The sequence below is a fragment of the Gymnogyps californianus genome, chromosome 14 (assembly GCF_018139145.2).
Source record: "Gymnogyps californianus isolate 813 chromosome 14, ASM1813914v2, whole genome shotgun sequence".
Classification (NCBI taxonomy): domain Eukaryota; kingdom Metazoa; phylum Chordata; class Aves; order Accipitriformes; family Cathartidae; genus Gymnogyps; species Gymnogyps californianus.
The window spans coordinates 1880908-1899320 of NC_059484.1; the positions used below are offsets into that span (position 1 = coordinate 1880908).

The following is an 18413-nucleotide window of genomic DNA, read 5'->3' on the forward strand; positions in this document are numbered from 1 at the left end:
ATAGCTTGACTCTCCTCTCACCTATACAGCCACTTTGCCAGCGTGCCCCAAATTTGTTCTGGTGTTTTGTATCATAGTTGGAAGGCACAAACTATGGTACAGAAGAGAGTCCTATGTGTGCATGATCCAGAAGCACTTACCTGCCATCCATGCACCATTGTGTAAGCCTACAGATGCACCCCAGATGCTTATGCCACCGTTGTCTTTCTGTTCTCTGTGAGTGCAAATCCCCCCAGTTAACAACACCTGTGTGCTTCTTCCTTTGTTACCAATATCTGTATCTTAGTTTTCCTACACATGCTATTATCCTAAAACTGTCTTATAGCTCACATACATCCAGATCAAAGTGAAAACCCGTAATATGGTTGAAGCTTGTGACTGAATATTTCAAAACAGTGTTTTCACGCTTCCTTTTTCCCAGGTTACCTTTGGCAGACTCCAGCCATCTGTTGTCTGCTTCTGGGCAAGGACTGTGCTCCAAAATACAATGCCCTCAAAAGAGAGCATGGAGAAAGAAATTGTGGGCACCTAGTGCAGCCACAGGAGAGACGCCAGTGCTGATTTTGGGGCGTTTTACAAAATGCCAAGCTCACAGTGGTAGAAGCACAAAAGCTGAAAGGATCAGTGGGAGACAACAGGCAGATCTCCCCTTTCTGAGTTGCCATTTCAGGCTTTCTGCAGATACGTCATAGTGTCAGCTATACTGCACCTTGTTCCAGAGATAGTAGTGTTAGAAAAAAAACAATTTTATTTAAATAAGAACTGAGATCCTGGAGCCCAACTCTGCAGCACGTTGCAAAGTCCATGACTGTGATATTTTATCGTCCGTGGTGCACAGTCTGTGATCACGTGGATGTAGCTGACTGTGTTGTGCCTGTGGTTAATTTAACAAACCCCATCCCCTCAATCGGCGTGCCCTGGGAGGAAGGGGCCCTCCTGCTGTTGTGTGACTTGAGTGTGATGGTAGGGTGAAAGATGAGAGCGGAAGAGGAGGAAAGCTAGGAAGGCAAGAACAGGCAGGTAGAAGGGAACTAAACAAGGTGAAATCAGTCACAGAGAAATTTGATGGGGTGAGGCAAAGGAAGAAATATGCCTGTCGTGATCAGTCTAGACATGGATGATACAATGACCCTGTTAAAGCACACGTGTGCACCCCAAATGCAGAAAGAAGCTCTGTCTGACTCTTATCTCCTTATCACAGCCACCAAGCTGCCTACAGAACAGGAGCACTGTCTTCCAGTCCAAGGCTCTTCCCATGTGCCGACAGCTGCCGCAGAAGCCCCGAGCCTGTTTCATTGTGGACTTGGACCTTCTGGGACAAAATCATTTCAAAGAGGGTGCTCATTTCTGAAAGGAAGGTGCTGGCCAGTCTTGTCCCAGCGGCATCCGAGTCAGCCCCAGCACCTTTGCCGAAGGTCTCAAAGGTCCTTGGTTTCTCCTGCCTTGCAGCTTCCTCATCCTGAGGCGAATGCAGAGGGTCAGGGGAGAAGACGTTGTCCTTGTAACTACTGGTGAGCGGCAAGGAGAGCCGGGCCACCCATGCTGGGTCAGCAGCCGTCAGCCTCTTGAGGGCCAGCTCTGGAGGGAGTGAAAACAAGAACTGTTGGTGAGACGTGGAGTAGAGGAGACCATGGGGCGGGGGGGGGGAAGTACTGAGAAATGAGGAGACTTCCTGAAATCAACTGTGAGAGGACTGATTGTAAACAGGTCTAGAGATAAGCTACCAGCAGCATCATTCAAGCCAGCAGCTTAAAAAAACCAAAAAAACTAGAACTATTTTAAAACTACTGGCTGTTTTGTTCTGTTTTTTTTAATATAACCATTAGGATCACTTTGCTTTCTCATTTGTTGCAGCCTCAAGTGGCACTTCACTAAATTGTTAGCAAAGCCAGAGAAAGTGAGGGTTTAGGACTGCCTAAAGGGGAGACAATGACGGAAAGCTTTCAAGGGGGAAGTATCGGACAGACAGAAGGTCACTGGTCGACTTCCCTTAAGGGTCACTCTAGGGTGGGAATTTACTGCTAAGCAGGCATATTGAGACCGAAAAGAAATGGGTTATTGTGAAAACAATAACAACAGAAATAGAATGAAATTCTGGATTATAAAATGCACAGCTGGATGGTTGAAGACTAGTAACAAAAAATTGAGCTATAAAGTAGTTTTTCATCAATTGGAAACAGATGAGGAGCAGTGGGAGCCTGGCGTGGGTGTAGGCTGCAGGCTCATTAGTGTACCAGTAATGCGATTCTGCCCCGAAACGGGCAAATGAAATCATACAATGTGTTGGTCAAGGTATTCCCTGTTGGCATGAAGACATATCCGTGGTATTGTTACTAGGTCTGGCGAGACCTGATTAGGAGTATTACATACAAATCTGATTATCCGTCTGTAGGAAAGAGGATCTGAAATGACAGAAGTGCAGAGAAAACTTGAGATGAAAACAGGAGTGAGTCCAGGCTTACACGATGGAGACCCCAAGAGGTAGGGGTTGCTTAGCCTGAGGAAGCAAATGCTCACCGGGGATCTGACTGCAACCTGTCATTATTTTGATGAGATAAGCACCGACAAAGGAAATCTTTATGCTTAAAATAGTGTTGGCAAAAGAAGAAGTGATTATAACTGTCCGTGAATAAACATATACTGGAAATTAAAGGAAGGACCCCATAGGAGGGTGAGCCTGGAATAGCTTCCTCATCAGACGGCAGGAAACGGGGGTTCTTGTTTTTTAAGGTAGAGCTTTGCAGTTGATAAACAAGGCTCCGTGATGTGGTGCACAGACGCTGCCCTCCAGCCCCGCACCGCTTCATTTTCCGAAGCGTAACCGAGAACCACGGGGAGGTTCGAAGCGACCGCCAGGTTTGTGAAACACTTTGAGAGCAGCAAAACAAGTAACTGGTGTCCGGTAACAAAACACAACGGTCCCAATCAAATGGCAAGAGCTGGTGTCATTATAATAATTGTGTGGCTCTGACTTATAAAGTGACCTCTGAAGGGAGGGTCCCCATTCTAATGCACTTATGCTGCTTCCAGAAGATAATCAGTACCCTGGGACACGTGGTCCTCAGTCAGTGGCTAGTCAATCACTGAGACAAGTCTCCTTCCTCAGCCAACTAAGTAATTAGTCCTTTTTCTCTGAAAAACAACGGTGTCCTGGGGTGGGATGGGGGTGAGGGCTGGGATTCAAACCTGGTAAGGAGAGAAGGGCAGATACATCACTTAGGTTTTGTTTCAGCTGAAGCCCCAAAATTGTTTTGTGTTGCTTAACTTCCAGAATTTCTTACTGCAATCTCAGTATTTTCTTTCAGTCACGGTGACTGTTCCTTAAGAGATCTCCCAAGCGTGCTGAAGCCCCATGTTTTTGCTCTAAAACATCCACAGTTCTCTCCTCCTCAGTCTGCAAGAAGCTACTGCATTCCCTGAATATTTTGATGCTTCAGCTCTGGAGCAGGGCACAACAGTAGTCCGCTCGCTGCAGGGAGAGCCAAGACTCAGTGGGCTGATGGTCCTGTGACCATGAAACCTTATAATTAGGTATGTTTAATTTGACCGATAATTCTTTACTGCCTTATTTTAATGGTGTTTCGGGAGCAGGGGTTATTTTTATAATCAATAAAGTTCTCTCTCTCATCTGCTGCTGCGAGCACTCTGTTTCGCTGGTGGGGGATAGGTGTTAATAGACGGTGCTGAGTGCTGAGAGTTCGGCCCGCAGCTCGATGCTCACAGCATAAACAACCAGAGAGCTGGCTGGGACAGATTACTCGCGCAGTTCCCCCCCGCTGCGCCTAGCACAAAGGCCCAGGCAGCCTCAGCCAGCTGTTACGATACTCCTGAGCACAAGCAATGCTTCCTTCCTCCCTCTCTCAGGATGCAAGTCTACTTCTCTGTTTGTGTTTGCGAGAGGAGGAAGGAGTCCAGCAGCTCCATCGTCTGCGCTCCGTTGCCTTTTCGGGAAGGTCTGGGCTCATGGTTAAGGTTGTTTTTCACCACTGAAACAGGGCAGCCTCTTTTGTCATGTCCAGCACTACCGCATGGGCAGGCAGCCGCGCTGGCATAGCCTCAGCATGCACCACTCGTGTTCACTGTGAAATTCCAATAATTTGGCAAAAGGGGTTTTTTTCGTATCAAATCCAAGAAGCATGGAAGATGGCACTTCATGGATACGCCTCGCCATAGCACAGATTTTCTAGGATGCTACCTGTCTGGGCAGGACTGGATCCTGACAGATCTGCTGAGCAAGTCCACCAGTCCCTTCACTGGGACCGGTGCATGTCAGTGCACCCATGGGATGGAGCTGGGCAGCCTGTTCGCTCCCTGCTCTTGGCTGCAGGACCTTTAAATCTGAGGAAGCTTGTAGGTCTTGTTTCACCTAGCCTTTCCTTTGTTTGCTCCTTACTAGAATAAAAGGGCAGGAAGGCAAACGGAGAGAAGCAGCGTGGTTCTCCCTCTAAGCAAGAGCACAGAAAATGCCCAACTCTGGAATTAAAACGACCACAGCAGCAAGCCTCAATGAGTTCCTCTTGCTGTGGAGGAGTGCAGAGGCTCCACAATGAAATTTCTGCTACAGGACGTGAGTCAGCCCAACTCTTTCAAATTGAAATGCCAGTAGAAGAGATTTTTAGAACAAATCAATAAAAGGAACATGTAGAAAATGTCAGGCCCAGATGGTATTCACCCCGGAGTGCTAGAGGAACTCAGATATGAAATTGCTTGGTTTATTAGCTGCTGTTCGTTAACTACTGCTTCAAATGAATACGGTAGCAGAGGAAGGGAAGGTAGAAATTGTGACATGAGTTCTTAAGCGTGTGAAGGTGAATCTAGTGCAGGCAGATTCATAGAAATCATTATATGCGAGACTCGGCAGATAGCCGAGTACCTGCTATTCAGACAAGAACTGACGTGACATTTGCAAGGTGGGGAATTGCGTTTTGCAAATTTGTTGGCATCTTTGGAAGAGGTGGATGAAGACTCCTGGTTGACAGAGGACACCTGAGCTTGCAGAAGAGCACCAGCCAGGCTCGCAGGGGACCTGAGCTGTCCCGGAATTAACAGCCAGGTTCTGTCAGGGACTAGTACGTGTTAAAAGCTGGGAAGCGAGGGTAGGAATAAATAATCTTCCCCACAAAGGGAGGTCATTAGTGGAGGCCGAGAGTATCCGTTCAACGTAGTGATAAATGACGTGGAGAAATGGATGGCGTTGGTGCTGACTCCGCTAAAACACCCAACGACATAAAAGCAGAGGGTTGCTGAAGGACCTAATAATACTGAGTGCTGTGAGCAAAAAGTGGCTGGTGGATTTCTGTGTCACGGGGAACGACACGTCACGTATTGATGACTCTCCCACCATGCAGAGGAGGGATTTGGGAGTCACCGTGAACAGTTTGGTAACAGAGCTCAGCATGGAGCTTGGGCAGGACAGGAATGAAGAACAACCAGAAACCTCACCAGTATCCTAAGCACTGTGCACAATGCTGGTCACCACATCTCAATAAAGATATGCTAAAATTAGTAACAGGTTGGTCACAGGAGATGAGACTGGACTAGTTCAGCCTGGTAGGAGGCTGATGGGGAGGCTTCTCATCAGGAGCCTGATGGGGCTCAAAGGGTATACAACATCTTGAGGGGCTTGAGAAGGACAACTCTTCACCGTTCTCACTCTGCATGGACTAGGAGACCATGAAACGAAGGGGCTCAGGTCAGCATGGGAAGCAGTTAACGTGGTGCATAGTTAAACTGGACTTCACCTGTATGCAACAACAGAGGTCAACCTCACAAATCAGCTAAACAACAGTATATACATCAATGGGAGGAAGGATCTACCAAGAGTGATTAAACACATGAAAAAATCCAACGTGAAGCTCAGCAAGTCCCTTTGCTGTAAACTGCCTGGTACCAAAAGCATAGGACAGTCCATACTTGCTGTCCCAAGCATCTGCCCCTGTCAGAGCCACCCTAGGAGATGAGATGTCCCCTGGCTTGCTGCAGGCCAGCCAGTTTTGTCTTCTGAATGGGGTTAGTGTGTTATTTGAGGAGATCCCGCTGCTGGAGCCCCCCTACCAGCCCCAGCATGCTCCCAATAGCGAGGCCACCTCACCTGCCTGTGGCTCCAGGAGGGTCTCCAGCTCCTCTCCCACCAGCTGCTGCACGGAGAGCTCAAACCCGCTCTCTGAATCGCGGTCCTCTGCCTCGCTCTCGCCGTGCCCGCTGTCCTTTGTGCTCAGGCAGTCAGCATCCAGCCCCGCAGCCCTGCGAGGGGGCCAAAACACTCAAGTCACACTTCAACTCTCAGCACAACCCTGCCCCGCCAATTAATTTGAAGGGGGTCGTCTTTATCCCCCATAAAGTGACCCAGAGGTGGGGTGTGGGCATCCTCTCAGTGCATCGTTCACAGTACCGAAGGCATAATCATTTCAGTCCCCATCAAGTAATGAGTTTTGGGTTTGTTTTTGTTTAAAAAAAAAGCCAGAAAAACCAAACCAAACCACAGACACATGAACGTGGCGCACTGGGATCAGGAGCACCACGGACCCTCTGAAAACTGGGCCCCGGCTGGGTGCTGGGCTACACATGGGGCTGCTCCACGTTTCTTGCCCAAGAGGGTTTTTATCCTTCTGCAGGGAGATCCTGAGCAAACAGAGAGCTGGTGGCTCTTCCCTGTGTATTCGGAGGAGCTGCCCACCTGCAGGACCCGGCAAGGAGCATCACAGCCCAGCCCTGCCCTGGCAGCCCCAGAGCAGCTCTCCCTCCCTCTCCATCCTCAGCAGATGGAGATGATGATGAGAAAGGTGGAGAAAGCTGTGTCTGCCCCTGGCCTGGGCAGGTGGGGACAGGGGGGACATGGCAAGGCAGTGATGAAGCCCTGGCATCCTCAGGAGCATTCACCCAGAGATGTCAACAGCATAATTTAGTGGGAACGCCATAAAGTTTGTCTCTGGGAGCATCTTGAGCACACAGCCGGGATATCTCAGTCCTTCCCATCCCTATTAGCAGCGTCTCCCTTGCTAGCCTCCTGGCCTGGGGACAGATGCCCCGAACTCATGTCAACAGGCAACAGCATCTCTAAGAAAGTACCCAGAGCCATGAGAAGACTCATCCCTGTGCTGCTGCCTCCAAAGCTGGGACCCTCTGTGCACATGAGCGCTCCTTTCCATCGCACTTGAACACATCGGTGTTCCCCTAGCAAGGACGGGCAGATGGTTCGTGGCCACAGAGGAGCTCAGGTGAGTATGGAAGGAGCTGCCAAAGGTGCCCCAGGAAGGAGGCAAAGAGCAGCCCTAGGAGGGTGCTGGATACCAACGGGGAGCCAGGACCAGAGGAGCACAGCCATCCCCTGAAGGGAGGACCTACCTCCCCAATCTCAGGGTCAGCAAAACCGGGGACAAGGTTTTGCCTTCTGTGTCTGCTGCCCTGGTGTCTCCTGCCCTTGGAGGCTCTTGGGGCCAGTGGGGCTGAAGCAGAGGCAGCAGAGACGCAGGGGAACGAGGCGTGGGGAAGGGAAGGGCCGAGAGCCAGCCTTACCTGCTGCCGTTCTTGGCGGTGTACTTGTTTCCCCTGTGGTTTGTTTTGGGCTGGAACTGGCCCTGGTGCAGCAGGGAGAGCAGCTGGGAGATTTGCTGTAAGGCAGGAAAAGCCTGTTGAGCCCCGGCGATGGCCACTCAAGCTGCTTCCTGCCAGGACGTCCCCTCCGAACCCCCCGGCCTTTTTATAGCGTTTCCTCCTCCTGCAGATGGTTCAGCATCCCCACGCAGGGGGAAAAACAAGCGGCCGGGCAGCCCACCTGGTCCCAGCGCTTCCCCTGCGCCGTCTCTGCCTGCCGTTCCCTGCCCGCACGCTCCCCTTGGGAAGCGAGCGTGGGGTTGTCCCCTTCTCCCTGTGACAGCCATCCTCCACCCCAGCTCCCGGGGTGTCCTGGTGGGTGTGGGGAGACCCTGCCCGTGGTGGGGTGGCCGTTCATCCTACCCAGCCCCTGCTGCTGGGGCACCTCTGCCCAGAGCTGGGAGAAGAGACCAACCAAAGACCATCGGGTTGCACGTTCCCACCACCCCAGGGTGTGCAAGACCCGGGCAAGGAAGGATTTGGGGCGGGGGGGCAGGATCCACACCTCCGGCAACGCGTGGGGCAGCTCCTACCTGCACTGGGGGTGACTCCATCGCGAACTCCCCGGTGGGGCTCTGCTCTGCCAGTGCCACCAGCGACAGCCGGACCAGGCTCCTGAGGATATGCTGGTGGGGCTGGGGCTGCCCAGGTCCCCCAGCACCCACGGGCTGGTTGGGTGGCAGCGGGGGCTCTCCCACGGGCCCCTGCGGTGGCTTCACCAAGCTCTTGCAGTGCGGTGGTGCATCCGGGGGGCTCGCAGCCTCTTTCGCCAAATTTTTCAGTCTGTGGGGCTGGCAGGGCCGGCGCTGCAGGATGGGCAGGTTGAAGGTCGCCGGCTGCTCATCTGAGTCTTTTTGGGTCCTCTGATTTCTCAGGGTCCTGTAGAGAGTGGGGGTGAGGTGGAGGGGAGCCTGTGGGGAGCCCCCCGGGGCAGGGGCAGCTGTGCCAGGCAGATCCTCCTGGCAGGGACGGGGGGGCTCAGCCTCCCGGGGCCGGCCCCGGAGCAGCGGGACGAGGTGGATGTCTGTCTTCTGGATCTGCCTGTGCGGCTTCTTGAGCTGCTGCTGCCTGCGGGCATCCTCTGCCTCCCTGCAGTTGTAGGCCATGCCGTCCTTCTTCTCCTTCTTATGCAAAGACAGGGTTAAAGCTAAAAGGAGAAGGCACCCACCCAGGAGAGCGGCCAGGCAGATAACGACCACCACGGATGGGCTCAGCCACCCGGGATCCTGGGCTGAGATTTTGGAGAACGCCCCGTGATGCCGGAAAACTAAGCGGACTCGGGCTACGGTGTGCAGGGGGATGTCCCCCTCATCGCTCACCCGGACCACCAGCTCCCGCTCGCTGCCAGTGAGGCTGCTGGCGTTGCTGGTGTTGAGGAAGACCTGCCCCAAGAGAGGGTCCAGGATGAAGAGCCCAGCATCATCCCCACCCACCAGATCATACCGGAGAGCCCCGTTGATGCCGGAGTCCGCATCCCTGGCCACAATGCTGAAGAGGAAGGGAGCACCAGCACACGACACGAGTGTTGCATTGGTCACTGCTGCAGTCCCTTGGGTGCTCCCGTTCCCAGGGGCCACCCAGAAGCACCCTGTCTCTGCATTGACCAGGACGGAGAGCGTGGCCATGCCTCCCACCAGCACCGGCGTGGTGATGACGGGTGCGTTGTCATTCCGGTCGAGCACAGCCAGCCTGATGGAGACGTTGGACGCCAGCTTGGGGTGACCACCGTCCTCCGCGGTCACCAGGAACTCCAGGCTCCTCACCTGCTCGTAATCAAAAGCTTGGAGGGCAAAAACATCCCCAGTGGTGGGGTCGATTGAGACCAGATCCGAAGCAGAGGAGTCCGGGATGCTGTAGGTGATTTCCCCGTTGAAACCCAGGTCGGGGTCGGTGGCACGGACGGTGAGCAAGAAGGCAGGTCCTTCGCTGTTCTCAGCAATAGCAACCTCGTAGGTGGCCTTCTCGAAGGAGGGGGTGTTGTCATTGACGTCGCTGATGCAGATAGTGAGGTGTTTCATCACGGCCAAGGAGAGGTCACCTCGGTCCCGCACCACCAGCGTCAGGTTGTACTCGGCACGCAGCTCCCTGTCCAGCGTGGCGTTGGTCATCAGCACGTAGCTGTGGCTGTTGGTCCTCTTCAGCCTGAAGTGCTCATACCCTTGACTGAGGGAGCAATGCACTTGCCCGTTGCTTCCCGAATCGGGGTCGCTGGCCGTCACCAGAGCCACAAAGCTGTCTTTGGGGAGGGCTTCGGAGAGCACGGGTGCCCGCGCTGCCCAGGTGATGTGGACGTCGGGAGCATTGTCGTTGACATCCAGGACTTTGACCAGGATCTTGCAGTGCGCTGGGATGGGGTTGGCGCCCAGGTCCCGGGCTTGCACATCCAGCTCGTAGGCGTGGGTTTCCTCGTAGTCCAGCGGGTGCTTCAGGATGATGCTGCCCGTGCGAGCATCGATGCTGAAAGTGCTTAGCACCTCCAGGGGTGCGTGCTTGCTCAAGCTGTACTCAATCTCCCCGTTGGGACCCTGGTCGGGGTCGGTGGCCGTGACCGTCACGAGGAGGGTCCCAGGCAGAGCATCCTCCCGAACCTCGACTGTCAAAGAGCTCTCTGCAAAGATGGGGCTGTTATCGTTGGAGTCGAGGACAATGACTTTAATTAAAGCGGTACCTGATTTTGGCGGCTCCCCATGATCAGCAGCCGTCAGCACGAGGTCAAAGGAGGAGTGCAGCTCCCGATCCACTTCTTTAACCACGACGAGCTCCGCGTGCCTCGTCCCATCGGAGCTGGAGACAACCTCCAGAGCAAAGTGCTCGCTGGGGGAGAGGGTGTAGGAGCAGCGGGCGTTGGGGCCGGCGTCGGCATCCAGGGCTCGGTCCAGCGGGATCCGCGTCCGCAGGGATGCGCTCTCCGACATCTCCAGCTCCAGCTCAGGCGTGGGGAACCGCGGCGCATTGTCGTTGACATCCAGCACTTGAACCTCCACGTGAATCAGAGCCAGGTTTCGGGCGGCCAGCACATCGAACGAGACCCAGCAGGGATCGCTGTGCCGGCACAGCTGCTCCCTGTCGACCCGCCCGGCCGTGCTGAGCACCCCATCCCCGCTCCCCACATGCAGCAGGAACCTCCCGGGGGTCTCCATCAGCTGGAAGGTATCCGCCGTTTCGCCGCTCTCACCCCCCTCGAAGTGCTCAGCCAGCGTCCCTATCACCGTTCCTAGCGGCACTTCTTCGAACACCCGGTACTGCACTGTGAACGTGGCCACCTCCTGGGCATCGGCGGAGAGGAAGAGGTACCACCACAAGGCTGGGAGATGGAGAGCGGAGCGGCTCAGCAGTAGCATGCTGCTGGCAAAGCCCACCACCCCGCTGCCCCGGCACACTGCCGGGGGCTTGCCCGCCTGCCGCCGCATACCCAAACGGTCCTTACAGCGATCGCAAGTCCTCGGCATCCTCTCCCATCTCCAAGTCCCATAGGCGCCAGCCACCGGTTGGAAAGGAGGAGAAATGGCGAGCGAGTCTGGCGGTTGTCCCCCGCCCCGCCATCACCGGGGGACAGCCGGGAGAGCCAGCCGCTCCCCAGGCTGAAACGCTCAGCCCGGAGCAGAGGGGACCACCACCGCCGCAGCTTCAGCCGAGGAGCAGCGTCCGGCCGGCCAGGCCGGGGCCGGGAGGTGGACCAGCCGTGTTTCCTATGGAAACCCCACCTACAGGAAAAGGGAGGACCGGGCTGGTACAATGCCTGGGCGGGGTGGGGGCTCGTGGGGCAGCACCCTTCCCAGCTGGGAGAGGGGTGTGGAAGTGCCCTCAGTTTCCAACCTGCAGGGACCATCACCGCTGCCTGCTGTCACCTGCAAAATGCATTTTACAGAAGGCGCGATTCCTGGAGACCGTCCCTAACCCATCTGCAAAGCCCGACGCGTGCTTCAGGAAGATGTCTGCAAGGACTAGCGATGATGGACTTCTGCTCTTGCCTTAACCCAAAGACTCGTTCCCCACACTGTTAGATTTCTGACTTACTTCGATTTATTTTCATTTCGCCTAAATCCAGTGTGTAATCCCTGCTCCTTGCTCTGCCTTTTGCTGTCGGTTTTGAGGGCGATGCGTCCATGTCACCTTCTCCAACATACGGCTTTTGATTATGTCACTGCTTCATTTTCATCTGGACACACCAAGATGAGCTAATGAATCACTGGGAGAGTTGCCACGTCAAACACGGGCAGGTGGGCACAAGGGAAGAAAGGAGGCTCTGGCAGATGCGAGCTGTGTCCTGTCAGGCCGCTCCCTAACCCCTACATCCGTCTGTCCTGGCCAGCTCCCCCTGTCTTGGCACGTGCTCCATCCCCAGCTTGGCTCGGCTTTGATAAACCCCAGTGTCACTCCTCACCCAGCTCTGATTTTACACCACCAAATACCTTCTTTACCTTATTTCAGCATCTCACCCCGAGCCCCCACCTTCGAGCAGCCTGTGTGAGCTGCACAGCCGTGCCACCCGCTCCCTGGCCAGCTGCACACACACGTGTGCATGCATAGGTAGCACAGGCTCAAGTTGTTCCATGTATTCCTCCTAAGCAGGCAGGGGAGCAGGCAGCTGGCTGCCTGCAGAGCCCAGTTACCCCAAGCTGGGCTGTACTTTGGGTCTCAAGTTGATTGAAGGCATTAGGGACAGGGAAGGTCACTGCAGAAGTTTCCTTGGCCGTTACGGTGAGCAGAGCATCCTCGTGGTGTGGTTTGAGTCCCACCACCCACATCACCTTTATCTTGGCCCCCACATCTGCCAGGCAGCCTCCAGCAGCCCTGCAGCTGCCGTTGGTGTCCCATGCCTGCCTTGCCCTTCTCCTCCTGCCTTTCCAGACTTGCTGGGCACCCCCATACCTCCATCCTATTCCCATCCCTCCCTGCTCCCCTCACAGCTCTGATTTTCCCAGTTGAGGCTCCCCATCACCTGCCTCCCCTCCCAGTTTCTGGCTTTCATCACTTGTCTTCTAGTATGGTAAGTTTTAATGCCACAATGAACAGCAAACGCAAAACGACCCCAGCGCCGACCACCCGTTTCGCCCCGGGGAGGTTAGTGCCACCACTCAGCACACCGGGAGGAAGGGACAGTGCAGCTCGGCCGTGGCAGGGGGTGGCAGGAGACCCAGTGCTATTCCTGGGCTCAGTCCCAGCTCCAGGTGACCTTTGCCAAGTCATTTCCCTGCTTTGTGCTCTCGCTTCCTCCTCAGCTGAGCGAAGCCAGCCCGCAGGCTCTCCTGGAGGGATGCTCTCCCGCTCGCCGGCTGCCCGCAGAGCTGCGGATGGAGAAGCGGATGTCTCCCAGCCCATGCCCTGCTTTCGGGTGGGGGGGTGGGAAGGCTACTTCCTTCTGGGGGGAGTCTCATCCTTCTACCTCCCTTTTTTTTTTTATGCCTTTCCTTTTCAGCGATGGAGAGGAACAGAAGAACCGCACTGAAATATTACCAAGGAAAGGAAATAAATATTATGCCTGAGAACCGTGGGGGTTCCCCAAAATGCCCTGCAAGACGTATCCCTCTCCCCATCGCCTCCCAAGCCATCTGCAGAACGAGCCAACCTCACCAAGTCCCCCATGTTCAGCCCACCACTGATGTCACAGGAGGCGTACTCCCCCCGACACCAGCACCCACGTGTGCCGGACCCCGCTTGGTGCGGCCCCCACCCCACCAGCTGGAAGGAGAATGCCCCTTTAGGCCGCTGCAGCCCCAAACCGCTCCTTTTTCTCCCCAAAGGCAGGGAGGCAGATGGGATTTTGAGCACCAGTTTGTTCAGCCACCATAGGGAAAGTCTGATGTGACAGTCCCGGCGCTGGGAAGAGAAGTCACGGTCACTGAGACGAGGGCTGTGACCCCCTCCTGAGCACTGTCCCCCCCCAGCAGCTATGCTGTCCCCAGTCCAGCTGTACAAATACCAGCACTGGTGACAGATCTGGACTGCCCAGGAGAAAAGGAGCTGGAGGAGCTAATGCATTTAATTGTTACGATACTTCAGGAATAAATCCCGACAGACTAGACCTGTGACCCCAAGCCATCAGGACATTGACGGTTTGCAGGGAGGGTGGCTGCAGGACACTGCAAAAGCGTTTGCCGAGCTGCAAACCACGCCGGCCGCATCTTGGTGGAAGATGGACAAAGTAATGCTAACAAAGAAAATAGAAAAGAAAAATGGGGTTGAGCTGAGACTTGCTAGAAGCACAGACAGTAAAATAAGATCTGGTGCTAAAAACAAAACACGTCTCCTCTTGTTTCCTGTTCACACATGGGCAGGTTTCCAATGTGCAGGTGCTTCAAGACCTCCATAGACAGTGTTGTGTCTATGAACATAAAATTTCCCCCCCCCCCCGGAGGTTGGCTGCACCCAAAACCTTTCATTTAAAGCTCAGAAAGAGCATCAGTTATATTCAATTATTGCAGTAGCATTCTCCAGCTTCTGCGTGATGCGAATCTAGATGGAGCAAGTAAAAGCATGGCCACTTCTCACCAGCCGGTACCCTTACACCAGGGATCATGCTTTTTCTCCTCAACTGTCCCAATTTTCAGCCCTTCAAAGACAGGCTTTGCTTCTCTAGAAGCATCACTCCCTTTTCAGCAGAAAAAAATGTTTTCTTAATCCATTGCTATGCATTAGATGTTTTAGGAGCTGGGTGCAGATGCGCAAGGTGGCCTCGGACCTGCCTCATCCTCAGCTGCCTGCAGGGACTGGGGAGGCCCTTGGGGGACCGTTCTCAGGAGGAAGGATGTGATTCACCCTCTCACACCAAACGGCAAGTGCAGAAATCTGCAAGAGGGGGATGGATCTTCTCTCAGGGGGCCCTGGCTCTCCTCGTGCTCATCTTCTCCGTAAAATCAGACAGTGACACTGCCTGAAAGTGACCTCCACATGCCACCTGGTCCAGCCTCCCACCCCAATCAGGTCCCTTTTGGGCCAGGTTGCTCAGGACCTCATCCCTCTTCACAGCAAAGGCTTCTCCGTATCTCCTTGCAGCCTCCTCCAGCAATGCCTTCCTTGCACCGGGGAGCCCAAAACCAGGCACATCCCTCCAAACACAAGCGTACCCCAGCTGCACTCTCAGCGATGCTGGAGAGAGGCAGGAGAAATCACCACCCCAGCTTGCTGCCTGCACCCCTGCCCGCACCGCCTGCAGTTGGCTGCCTCCACCACAAGAGCCCACTGCTGCTCCGCGCTCGGCTCTGCCGCGGTCCCCAGGCTCTCCCCAGCACCCAGGCCGGTGGGCAGTGGGGTGCAAAGAGCCACCAAGCTCTCAGCAAACACCAAACCTCCAACGAGAGGGTCTCTGACCACCCTCACCCCAAGGCAGAGGTCCCGGTCGGGCTCAGCTGGCTCCCAGCCCTGCAGGGAGGCACTGGGTGATGCTGCAGCTCCCCTCCATCCTCAGCTGATGCCTCCCTCAATTTTTGCACAATTTTAGGCAACCCTGCAGCATTATGAGCCAAGTTTCCTGCAACCCCAGCTCTAAAACCCCTGCCAAATGCTCCTGAGAGCTATGTGCCTGTGCAGGGGTTATATAGGTGCTCCCCCTGCAGCAGGTGAACACCCCAATGAGGAGGGAAATAAAAGGAGGTGCAGGCGATCCCAAATCAGGACAGAGTTAAGGTGGTGCAGCAGCTTTTAAAAAAAAAAAAAAAAAGCTTCCTAAGGCAGCAGTCTGGCTTCAAGAAAAGCAACTAACTGCAAAGTCTCTGCCAGCTCCTGCTTGCTGTGCTCCAGGAGCTCCCCTGCGTAGAGGGTAGGATAAGGAGAGTTATTGTTGCTATGTGTTTGTAAAAAGATTATTGTTAAGGAGGGGAAGAACATTATAAGTGAAATAAATTGGAACAAGCTCAGTGTTTGAATAGAGAATAATAATGTTATGATAATTTGCATGCACAGTCTCTGCCGCTCGAGAATCCTAATGCATTTTATAAAGTCTTGTGCTACGCAGAGCAGTCCTGTAAGCGGATAGCAGTAAGAGCTGGCCAAATATAAAAGAGGAGAATCTGTAAAAATGACCTTTTATTGTGTAGGAGAAAGCAACGAGAAGCAGAGTTGAAATATAACGCTTGGTGTCCTTCTGGAGGAGAAAGCTGGCAAAAGATTGTCGCTGGCTTGTATGATCTAGTTTGCTGTTATGAGTCTTACAGTAATTTTTTTCCTGTATTTCAAAAGGTTATATCTAAATATTTGTTTGCAAATGAAATACATGAAAAAAAATCCTGAAGGCCAGAACTGCGATACTAGATCTTTCCAGAAAAGGTCATATAGAAGAAGGGGCCGCTGACAGCTCCTGGCCTGGGCTGGAAGGATCAGAGCACAGGAGAAATATGGGGGAAACTGGAGCCCCATCAGCACCACCGTTCACTGCCAGGTTTTTTGCTTTTAGTTTGACAAGCTGAAATACCTGAGCGATGGCAAAGCGTTTTGCAGCGGTGGGGTTTCCCCGGCTCCTCCACTGTATACGTGACAGATCTAGGCCACAGCACGCTGTAACATAAATCAGACCTTTACAAGTCCCCAGCGGCTGCAAATCAATGAGTTCTAGTAATAATTACCCATTTTATCTTTCTCTTTATTAATATTTAGATGTTTTTAATCTTTTCTTTGCAAACACAGTGTTTCCCTGCTGCAGTTGTCCTTCAGTGGGAGCTGCCATAAAAGCTCCTGTTTCCCCGATTAAAGACTTTGTCTTGAACCAAGCTGCTCCCTGATCTGAAACGACGCAACCACGAAAGCCGGGTGACAACTCCGCCGATTCACCCTGGACGGGTGACACCATCTCGGCGCACGGCCGGTGTCCCCGAGACGCGGTGTAGCCAGTCTGGGTACAGCAGATCTTGTGACGGTTGTAAGGGGTGTTCTTAAGCTCTTAGACTGAGCCCTCACCACGGGTGACCACGTGGATTATCGCAACCTACAGCCGGTGTTTAAAGAGATGTCCCTGGAAGGTGGGTAGCTCTTCAGGTCGTGCTGCTAATGAGGGATGTATAAATTAAAAAATAAGCCCTGTGTTGACATGCAGAGGGAGGCGGGGCTCTCAGTGATTTTCAGTTGAAGTGACAGACCTTATCTCCTCTAACACAGGCGTGGGGAAGCTGATAATGCACTATCACCTTGGGAAAACACAAGGGAAAAAATCAAAACAGAAAACAACGCCCAAAAAAAGTAATATAAATTATGTTTATTGTAAAGACCAAAATTTTCCAGCAAGTCCAACCACTACTTAGCTTTAAAGTAAGTGAGAAAAGAAGCTGGAAATAAGTGAGAGGAAGGATGCTGGAGCATCTGCCATGTCAGAAATACCTCCAGCACCCGGAGGAGTAGGTAAAAGACCCCATTTCTTGTCCAACAGTGCACAGAGGGATCTGTGCTGGGGATGCGGCGTAGGACGGACACGGATCTGGCTTTTCTGTTCTGGGATGGGGAGGGGAGAGGCAGGAACCATACTTTGACTCCTGGGACTATTCAGCAGAATAAATCCTTGAGAGTGATCCCAGAGGCTGCGCTCCCTCCCCAGGGACTGTCCTCCAAGCCCAGGGACTGTCTTCCAAGCCCACGCACTGAAGACAGGCTTTGATGTCCAGCTTGCACCATGTGAGGAGAAACCGAGACCAATTTCTTCTCCGAAGAGATGCCCAGCACTTGCAGCAGCAGCAGGACTCCCAGGGCTGAGCAGGTCACCACGGTCTACTACCACCAGGAGCCTGACGGGGCTCAGGATGATGTTTCACCCCTCCATCTGCTCCCTCTGTGCCGCCTCAACAAGCTTCTGCCCAGGGTGACATTCATCCCAATGGATGGACGACCCCACCATCGCTCCCTCCTCAGCTGGGACGTGCCCTGCTGCTTCCAACGCTGAAATCAGCCAAGTCCCCAGGTCCTCAAGCAGAGCTTCCCTTGGCACAGGGACAGCAGACAGCAATGGGGACAATGAGGATGACCGCAATGAAGATGACCTCAGCCTCCCCATCCCTGCCATTGTGCACGGAGATGCTGCAGGCTCTGCCCAGAGACGCACGTGTTTCTCCACCGGTGCCAACACCTCGAGATGTTCAGCCAACTGCAAGGGGTGGCCGATGTGCTGTTATCACCTCTCCTGCCTCTGCCGTGTCACCTCTCTTCTCTCACCCACCTCCACTGAGGGACCGGACACGTTGTCCTCTGCCGCTGGCTCCACCGCTGAAACGCCAACACAGCTTCAGGTGCTGCCTCCTCTCCTCTGGCTGTTGGCCACGCCGGGCTGAGCCCACTGCCGGGGCCGGCAGGAGGGAGGACAGCGTTTCAGCCCTCCGACAGAGGGAAAGGGGCTGTGGCATGGAGGAAAAGAGGGGCTGGAGGCTTTGCTGTGCCATACAAGCGGCATAATGAGGACACCGTGCATGTGGAAACATCTATAATCTGGAAAGCAATTCCAACTTCCAGCTCCTGCCAAGGGGCTGAGCGTACGCCCAGAGCTCCCCAGCTGGGGCAAGGACCAAGACAGCTCTCCTGGGCACTCCCGACAGGTAAAACCAGGGCAAGAAAAACCAGAAGAGGTGCTAATGCTGTCCCACGTAGGCTGACCCAGCCCCAGAGCCCCCAGCTTCTTGCCTGGGGACAGTGTTCCCCCTGGGCTGGACTTTTGGGGGCTGATGATGGGTCACTGCAGTGACACAGCCTTCTATCTGAGCCTACCTGGGGAGAGACACAATCCCGGGGAGCTAAAACCTCCACGTGCAGGAACCGGTGAGTCTCGGGCTAAGCTAACATCCCAGTCACTATTTTTCCAGCGGGACATGGTCCCTTGAGTCCTGCCCAGGTGGCCCACAGCCTTG

The 18413-nt window shown here is 54.1% G+C and overlaps 2 protein-coding genes across 2 annotated transcripts in view; one reads left to right on the forward strand and one right to left on the reverse strand.

Annotated features, from left to right (window-relative positions):
* DELE1 (DAP3 binding cell death enhancer 1) overlaps positions 1-1265 on the forward strand; it is a 20044-nt gene extending 18779 nt beyond the window's left edge. Inside the window, exon 12 of the mRNA XM_050905385.1 lies at positions 1202-1265. The gene's annotated coding sequence lies outside the window, so the exon portion shown is untranslated. The remainder of the gene's footprint in view (positions 1-1201) is intronic.
* PCDH12 (protocadherin 12) lies at positions 1214-11042 on the reverse strand. Its single transcript, XM_050905384.1, has 4 exons — positions 8127-11042; positions 7516-7610; positions 6092-6243; positions 1214-1578 (listed from the first exon to the last, which is right to left on the reverse strand). The coding sequence occupies exons 1-4, from the start codon at positions 11040-11042 to the stop codon at positions 1214-1216; spliced, it is 3528 nt and encodes a 1175-aa protein (XP_050761341.1).
* Between the last annotated feature and the right edge of the window lie 7371 nt (positions 11043-18413).

Coding starts and splice junctions, on each gene's coding strand:
- PCDH12 (XM_050905384.1), bottom strand. CDS start 11,042: ATGCCGAGGACTTGCGATCGCTGTAAGGACCGTTTGGGTATGCGGCGG. Junction 7,611..8,126: donor TGGAGTCACCCCCAGTGCAG/GTAGGAGCTGCC, acceptor CCTGCCTTACAG/CAAATCTCCCAGCTGCTCTC. Junction 1,579..6,091: donor CCTCCTGGAGCCACAGGCAG/GTGAGGTGGCCT, acceptor CACTCCCTCCAG/AGCTGGCCCTCAAGAGGCTG.